This window comes from Pygoscelis adeliae, unplaced genomic scaffold (genome assembly GCF_000699105.1).
Source record: "Pygoscelis adeliae isolate BGI_AS28 unplaced genomic scaffold, ASM69910v1 Scaffold40, whole genome shotgun sequence".
Classification (NCBI taxonomy): domain Eukaryota; kingdom Metazoa; phylum Chordata; class Aves; order Sphenisciformes; family Spheniscidae; genus Pygoscelis; species Pygoscelis adeliae.
Genome location: NW_008823953.1, coordinates 1,921,241 through 1,929,994, shown reverse-complemented (window position 1 = coordinate 1,929,994; position 8,754 = coordinate 1,921,241). Strand labels below are relative to the sequence as shown.

Here is an 8,754-nt window from a genome sequence, read left to right as displayed (position 1 = left end):
CCCTCCTCGGTGCCCTAAGGATCTTGAACTCCACCTTTTCATGGTCCCTGCAGCCCAGGCTGCCCTTGAGCTTCACATTCCCCACCAGCCCCTCCTTGTTGGTGAGAACAAGGTCCAGCATAGCACCTCTCCTCGTTGGCTCCTCTACCACTTGGAGAAGAAAGTTATCATCGACGCATTCTAGCAACCTCCCTGATTGCTTATGCCCTGCCGTGTTGTCCCGCCAATAGATGTCAGGGTGGTTGAAGTCCCCCATGAGGACCAGGGCTTGTGAGCGTGAGGCTGCTCTTATCTGTCTATAGAGGGCCTCATCTGCTCGGTCCTCCTGGTCAGGTGGCCTGTAGTAGACCCCCACCATCAAAAAGAGTAGCCGTGTTTTCCTCATACCTTTCAGCAGTGAACATCAGTGTCTTGAAAACTTTTGCAAACCACATTTATAATGCCATTTCAGTAGAAAGTCATGACGCACTCTGAAGATTTTTCCCACAAGAAAACTTGTTTAAAATGGTATAAAGTTGGAGAACGGACTTGTCCTCCTTCAGCCTGCATCCCAGTCACTACTCCCTATCCGAGACACATTAGCTTTCATCAGAGTTGTAGGCAGGTGCTGCATGAGTATCCCAGTAGCACTGTGCAGCAGTGAGTTCTGCGCTGAACCAGTCCAGCTCTTTTAGAAGCTGTTATGACTCTTCAGACTTGTGGTTTTTTGTTGGTTGTTTTTTTTTAAATTCTGATTAGAATATGCTGATGCTAGTTGTAAAGACGCTTAAAAAAGCAAGTTAGCATCAGAGTGTTGTAGGAAAGATTTGAGCATATCATAATTATGTTAGGCTTACTCTTGCATTTTCCTTCTTAGTCCTTCTGGAAAGCTTGTTCAGATTGAATATGCTTTGGCTGCAGTGGCTGCAGGAGCTCCATCGGTTGGGATTAAAGGTACGTTCAGAAAATAACTACTGAAGGATTCAGGATTCTGAGTATCATTTGAGAGAACTAAAATAGTTTGGACTACATGCTGGGTGGGTCTTCATCTTGCTTCTATTACATATTTTGTTTTTCTTTCACTGAGTTTTCATGTTTTAGTGGGTTTAATATTTCCTATTTTTTTTTCTGCAACTCAATTTTTTATAAAGAAGGAAGGGAGCATAGAGCTCCATCGTAGGAGAAGAAAATTGCTTGGGTGATTTTGGACACACTCAGCTGGTGGAAGTAGACAACTTTTTTTTGAGCATTCCTGTCTCTTAAGCAAATAACTCCAGGTGTGTGTCCATATATATAGAAATTACACAAAAAGTTACTTCAACTGCTCAATTATTAATATGTGCTTCAGAATCTTCAGAATGCGATTATGGGAGCTGTATGAGTATTTAAAATGAGAAGCGATGTGTTGGGTGGATTCATCAAAGTCTCTCTGTTTAACATGATTGTAAACTTGAAGGGTTTTTAAAAAAGGCAGGAGCAAAATTCTTTACAGTCTGATAAACTTGTTCTGTGTTTTGACTGCTTTCCATAATTTTAGTTTAATATATAAAAAAAAATCTTGTTCCTTTCCAGCTGCAAATGGAGTGGTGTTGGCAACTGAGAAGAAGCAGAAATCCATTCTTTATGATGAAAGGAGTGTCCACAAAGTAGAACCAATTACCAAACATATAGGTTTAGTGTACAGTGGTATGGGTCCAGATTACAGGTATTAAAAAAAAAATTAGTTTGGTTGCCATTTAGATGCATTTTCATACAAGAAATGTAAGAAACAGAAACAGATAGCGATTAGCTGTTTCTTTCTAAGCGTATGGCATAATATTACGTTGTATTACACCATATAGGAAATTCACTTTAAGTTTTTCTTAATTTATTCAATACTTTGTCAAATAACCTTCTATCTAAAGAATGAGTAGGGAATGAACAGCAGTGTAATTCAACCTCAGTTACAGTTAAAGTATTTCAGAGATTATTCAGTTAATACAGACTGTGCTGGGTTATCTTTATCTTCTTACATTGGTATTATGCTGGATGTGTAACTCCTTAGCATAGTATTTATTATGAGTTTTCAGTTCTAGCTGTAACAACTAGTTGGACTTTCTTTGACATAATAATTTTGTCTTCATTTTTAGAGTACTTGTGCACAGAGCTCGGAAACTGGCCCAGCAATATTACTTGGTTTATCATGAGCCCATTCCAACAGCTCAGCTAGTACAGAGAATTGCTTCTGTGATGCAGGAATACACGCAATCTGGGTATGTGGTTTACTGAATTTTGAAGTTGCTTAGAAAGATTATGTTGTTTAAATGTAAGGAATAACAACTACCTGGTGATTCAATTTTTTGCGTCAAAAAGGCAGTTAGTTTTTTCAGTGGAGAATGTCCACAGGAAGTGGGCCAGCGGGAAGAGCGCTAACTGGCAGCGGGTGAGGTAGGGTCTTCATGTCTTACAAACAAACATGTCAGACAAGGCAGCATTCTTTTGTTGTTGTACTGTTGGTTGACTAGTCATTCCTGATCACAGCTCTGGGCTGGTGGGAAGCGTTTGGGGGAAGATTAACACGTCCAAAATAATTTAGTCACCTTTGGTTTTCACGGAATAAATTTCACGTATCAACTGTGATTTTTTTTTTAGTTGTTTTTTTTTTTTTTTGCCTGTAGTGGTGTTCGTCCGTTTGGTGTATCACTGCTAATATGTGGCTGGAATGAAGGGCGGCCCTATTTATTTCAGTCGGATCCATCTGTAAGTATCTTAGGTCTGTAAATTCTCCTGCTTTTATAAAACATCTAAAACTTTATATGTGCTCATGAAATACTTTCTGTGATGAGAAGAAGAATGCAGAGTTAGAACAAAAGATCCCTTAACATAACTTCAGAAGTCAGAATGAGCCATTTCAGTAGGTGCTTGGAGCAAGCCTGGATCATTCTGTGCCTGCATGTTCCTGTACTGCTTGAGGGATGGCAGCTGTTTTTGAGGGAGATCACCATCCCTTTTCATGCCTTCCCACCTAGTTGGTAGTGCCAGCAAGAGTGGCATTCTGCAGCAGGTACCAGGGAAAAAAAAAAATTTTGACTGCTTATGCTGTTCAAATAGTTGTTACCTAAACTGGATGGAAGTTAGGTCAAAATCTGTTGCATTGTGAAATGTAATGCATATGCTTTAGTATTTAATGACTGTGATTAATTTAAGTGAGTTTATTTGCTGTGTTTGCACTGCACTTCTGAAAAACTACCGTTTGATGCATGCATGAGTTGTAATGCTTTACATAAAAAAAAAAAAAAGTGGTCACTGTGGTGATTGTTGATAAGCTTCAGAAATTTGAATTACTACCTGATGCTCAAATGTAAAAAGCAGAATGCAGATGCCTTGTGTAAGGCAGCTTGATTGAGGCATAGAACTGCTGATGATCTTCATGCCGGAGGAGGGAATGGAAGTGATGGCTAAATGTTGTATTAGTAGCTAAGATAAATCAGATGGCTTATTTGCAACAAGTTGTTTACATTACTTAATCTTAAAAAAGAAGAATATATGGAGTGAACTTCAGAAAAGATAGAATCATAGAATAGTTTGGGTTGGAAGGGACTGTATTCATTCTCAAGGGCAAACATACTATTTGTTTAAGGAATACCAAGTCAAAACTATGCTAATGACTTACTAAATTCATCTTTCAAAGTAGTGGGAGGATGAAAATAGGTGGGGCCCGGTACAAATGTTTTGTACATTTTCACAGCATATGTTTCCATATCAAATTAGTCTGAATGTGATCCAAAATAGTCTCCTACCTTCTCAGAACATTCAGTATTTTCGTAATTGCTTCTGTACTTTTTACCAAGTAATGGAATATGTAACGTTTGACTAAGTTACACAAAACAATTTAATATGTTGCGTTTACAGGGAGCATACTTTGCGTGGAAAGCAACAGCAATGGGAAAAAATTACGTCAATGGGAAAACATTCCTTGAGAAAAGGTAATGTATTTGATAGTATCCTTTCAGACAAGTATCTGTTTTGTTCAGGTTCCATGTAAAACAGCCAGATAAAAAAAGCATACTTCTAGATTATCAGAACAAAGTTTTAAAATACTTAAGATATGATGCTTCCAGTTCTCTTATTTACGCAGGCACAGGAAATTTGCTTTATTTAAACTCCAGCTTTTGTGTTTATGGAGAATTAAATATTTCAGTGCAATAAACATTATATTCAACATATTTGCAGAAATACTGTTCTATACAGTGTCAGTAGGAAAAGTAGTGAATTTTTTTTTACAAATAATAGCTTTGACTATTAATATCACAGTGCTTACAAATAATACTTGTATGAGAAATAGGAAGATTTCAGTAGGTTTTGGGTTTTTAGAGACTCCAGGATTATTAGGACTTGGAAACATCTTTGTCCCATGCTGAAATACATGAACTTCTGTTCACAGATACAATGAAGATTTGGAGCTTGAAGATGCCATTCATACAGCTATCTTAACGCTAAAGGTTAGCAAAATATTTAAGAAATAAGTTTCTTACTGTTATGACATCATTGATATGATTCACTGAACTATATTTTCTTTAATAGGAGAGCTTTGAAGGGCAAATGACAGAAGACAACATTGAAGTTGGTATCTGTAATGAAGCTGGTTTTAGGAGGCTCACTCCAACTGAGGTTAAGGACTACTTGGCTGCAATAGCCTAGTAGAAACCGAGCAAGACTGTGTGATTCACACAAAGGTCTTTTTAATTTTGGCTACTTAAATGTCTTTGTTTGCCGTTTTTGCATACTTATTTCTACATGGTTTGTCTGAGAGATTTTTTAAATATCATGGGTGCAAATGCAACAGTCCTAATATTGTAATACATGGAATCTTATTACAGGTAATTCTTTCCCTTGATACATGGAATCTTTGTACACAAAATACTGTACAAAATGTAAAGTTATAATGACAGCTTGAAAAAGGCTAAAGAATAAAATTTGAAGGCCATTGTTTTGGGGGAAGGTGTCTGTGTGTCTTTTTAATCATAGCTTGTTTATCTGCATAAAGCTGAGATTTCATATCTTTATTGTCAAGGAAAGACAATTTTCCACATACATATCAGCCATGATGAACTCTCGTTAGATGTTCTTTTAAAGAATTTAAATTTTGAGTAGACAGGATAATTTTTTCACTTTGGAATGTTGTTTAAATGTTAAGTAACTTCCAAAAATGGTTTTACCTGCTGTAAAAGATCATTTACGTTTACAAAGAGGCAGAACAGTCTTCCATTTCAGGGGTGAACTGTGATCTACTTGAGCATCTTGGTTCTTGACCCTCTTGGTCTTTGTGTCTCAAGAACCTGTTTTCTGTTACTTTGGTTATTTTCGTGGCCCTAGAAATTGCACTTTTTCAACCCTGAAATATTGTTAGAAATAATGGAAGTAACTTACTGAAAACTAAACACCTTTATCACTATCAATAAAAATCAACAGGATTTACAAAGCAAAATGAGAATATGTAATGTAATTACTTTATCCCTTGAATTGTGCTAAAGTATTTTCCAACTTGCAAGATAACTGTAAAGGTGCAGTAATGAAAAGAGCACTTAATTTATGCATCACAACTTTTACAGGTGCAGAACTAGATGCTTGAATACTACTGTGTGTGGGTGTATGTATTGATACATTTGTTACATGTGTAGAGTCATTCAGGTTATATAGAAACACAAAATTTACCGCCAAAGAAATAGGATAAATATATGTACTTTTTTCCAGCAGAAATAATCTGGTCTGCAGCCATTTAAGTTACTGTTTGCTGATTTTATTTTTTTTTATTAAAGCAGTCTGATTGTTAAAATGTTGGTAATGAACTGGGAGCAATAGCTGGATCACTCTGCTTGTACATAAGGCTAAGCACATACAGGCGCAGTCTGACAGGTTACATGTTAGCCTGCCATAACTAATGAAGAAAATATAAAGTATGAGTTGGTCTGCAGAAAGTAGTGTATAAGCTAATTGATCTGTTCTTTCCAATGTCTGTCTTCTGACGTTTTATGTTATCATTAGGTAAATAAGAATTTCTGAAGCATGCCATAAATGAAGTTTTATTTCCTAATGTCAGAAATAAAAGCTGTGTCCAAATGGTTCATTAAGACTTCCTCCAGATCACTTCGAGTATTTTACTCTGAAAACCAGTCCATGCTCTGATTCTTCTTCTAGAGAAAATGAACAACTAGGAACTGAAACTGGAGACTTTATATTGCTACATCTTCAATTTGGACTATTTATACACATTAATTCAGTTTTTTAATGCTATATAAATATTTAAAGGAGTTTTCTATATGAAAAAATGCAGGTAGGTACTTCAGAAAATGGTTAGCATGAGCTGCAGTAGCTTAGTTGCCTCCTCTACTAGAAACAGTTGATTAGCAAAGAACACCCTTTGAAGGGTAGTTGAAACCAAAGCAAGTTTCAAGTAAGTCGTGCTGTCTCACTCCCAAGTTGGTAACAATGGGACAAACAAACAAAAAAATGTTTTAAGGTTTGGGGGGTGTGCTCTGGTTTTGTGTTTGGGTTTTTTTTTTTTTAAATAATTGAACAACTTCCATCTGTAGAATTTTCCTAATTTTACAGGTGGTGAAGGGAAGTGAAAAAACAGCATCTTCCATTTTTTCCTGTGGTTTAATAATTTAAATGTAGTAACTGTTCTGTGCATTGTACGGAAACTATTGTGCTCTGAATAAGGAAGTGCTCTCCTTCAGATACCTGATAATTGATATAAATGTTGAGGGGGTTTTTGCCTGCTTCCTCCCACCCTGTTAGGAGGACAGACAACCATTACCACATGGGGTATTTTTACTGAAGTGTGTACTTCGGAAGCGGTGTTGGTTTTACTTCGTGTTACAGACCAACATTGTGAATGGGTGGCAATGTGAAGTTAGTACATCTGTCAGATGTTCTGAATGTCATCTTGTAGAAGGTGGCCTCAGTCAGTGCTTTTAGGAATGTAAACTGTTTGAATTGGTAAAATGTGTGATTTGATTATTATTAAATGGTGGCACCTTTTTCTTTTGAGAACAAACCTAAGTGTGCCTTGAGAAAGATGAGAACGCTGTCACTAGGCTATCACAGCACCATACATTAGTACATAGTCTCCTTTTACAACAAAAATCTTCAAAATGACCAGTTGTAATTTTCCTTTGAGAGTGCTTTCCTCAGGCTGTCTCTCTGAGGGATGATTTCATAGCCCCTGTGATCATTTCTGTGGTAATATTTAATTGCTCCATGCTTTGCGTGAAACGAGAAGGGTAGGTCTATACCATAGTCTAATGGTTTATTGTCATTCATTTTGATGAGCCACCAAGTTGGTAGTTGAGAAAGACAGTTTTTACGCTGTTAAGAACAGTTCTAAAGGTCCCTGATATACTTAAGCCCTACAAAGAATCAAAATTCATGGGACTTCATGTAATTTGGAAAGAATATGCATAATAGTTTGCACTCGAGCTTTACTTAGAGTATTAGATAATTTTCTTAGTGGTAGGTGGATAGACCTTGATATTACGCTGTTCTAATGGGGAAGGTGGTATGATTTAGAGTGTGGAGGTTTTTTTAAACTGCTTAATCCTACACTGAAGAAAATCATTGCCATACTCAGATGACTGCACGTCTAGAGTTTGTAACTAAATTTTATCTAGTATTTAAAGGGAACCTTTAAGCTGCAGAGAACTAATTTACATCTCTTTCCATTCAAAATCCTTGGAATTTAAGGAAATAGTAATTTTGAGATGTATTTCTCAAATAATAAAATCACTTCAGGAGTGAGAGATACTAGTGCAATGGAGTAGCAAATTATATGGTGGTTGTGGTAATTTTCAAAAAGTGCAATTAATTTTTTTTAGCTATATGATACTAGCTTTGTTTATATTTTGTAAAACAACTCACTGCATGAAGTGCGGCCGAGGGGGAATAAAGTGGACAAACACTGTTCATTTGTGAGAAACGACAAATTACAAGCTTGATTACTTAAGCTGCCCATGAAGTACAAGTTCGCTTCATTTATCTTGTTCCTAAAGCAGTCATCTGAAAGAAGAAAAAGAGACACTGGTAACTTAAAGTAGGTAATGTTCTTGATTTGCATGTCCTGGAAGATGAGCTGCTCTGAGGAACTCAGGATAGTGTGACACCTACAAGAACAGAGAATTTCCTTGGGCTTTATTTAACTTGTAGGATTGGGATCTGAAAACAGTATCACCATTTCATGAGGTTATGACTTTAAATAGGTTCCAATGTGATAGAAGATACAGGTGCAGAAAACCCCTTACGGCTTGCTTTGGCTTACTATTGCTTTGCAGAATCTTGTGAAATCATTCAGACAAGTAAAGACAATTGCTCACTGTAGGAACCAGCTGTCAGTAGTAGGTGGAGAGAAGGCAAGTCTCTCCCGTGCTGTTTGGGAGTATTGCTGCAGCGTAAAGAGAGGCTAGAGGCCACGGAGATGTCTACTGCGTGAGTGGGCAGCAACTCCAGGCAAGCAAGGAGGACGCTTGCTCACGTTTAGCACCAAGTGGTTCAGTAAGGCCCGGTTTTGTTACTTATTCATGGATCCAAGATACATTGAGCCATGGTCGCTTCCCCGATGAAGTTCAAGCCCAAGGCTCGCTTGTCTCTGGCATTTCTGACCTAATGTAATGTCTTTGCTCCTTAATAAAGGCTTGTCGGGATACAATACGTATTTATCTGAGGACCGCCGTGACTCTGGCTGCAGGCACGCCGGGGAGGAGAGCCAGGCCGGGAGGGCTGGGGCCGGCGGCAAGGCGG

The 8,754-nt window shown here is 37.5% G+C and overlaps 1 protein-coding gene across 1 annotated transcript in view; it reads left to right on the top strand.

Moving 5' to 3' along the window:
- PSMA2 (proteasome (prosome, macropain) subunit, alpha type, 2) overlaps positions 1 to 4,959 on the top strand; it is a 9,073-nt gene extending 4,114 nt beyond the window's left edge. The window contains exons 2-8 of the mRNA XM_009321508.1: positions 857 to 933; positions 1,552 to 1,684; positions 2,109 to 2,231; positions 2,637 to 2,718; positions 3,871 to 3,944; positions 4,403 to 4,460; positions 4,543 to 4,959. Coding sequence (XP_009319783.1) covers positions 857 to 933; positions 1,552 to 1,684; positions 2,109 to 2,231; positions 2,637 to 2,718; positions 3,871 to 3,944; positions 4,403 to 4,460; positions 4,543 to 4,659 — 664 coding nt within the window. The 3' untranslated portion in view covers positions 4,660 to 4,959. The remainder of the gene's footprint in view (positions 1 to 856; positions 934 to 1,551; positions 1,685 to 2,108; positions 2,232 to 2,636; positions 2,719 to 3,870; positions 3,945 to 4,402; positions 4,461 to 4,542) is intronic.
- The last annotated feature ends 3,795 nt before the right edge of the window (positions 4,960 to 8,754 follow it).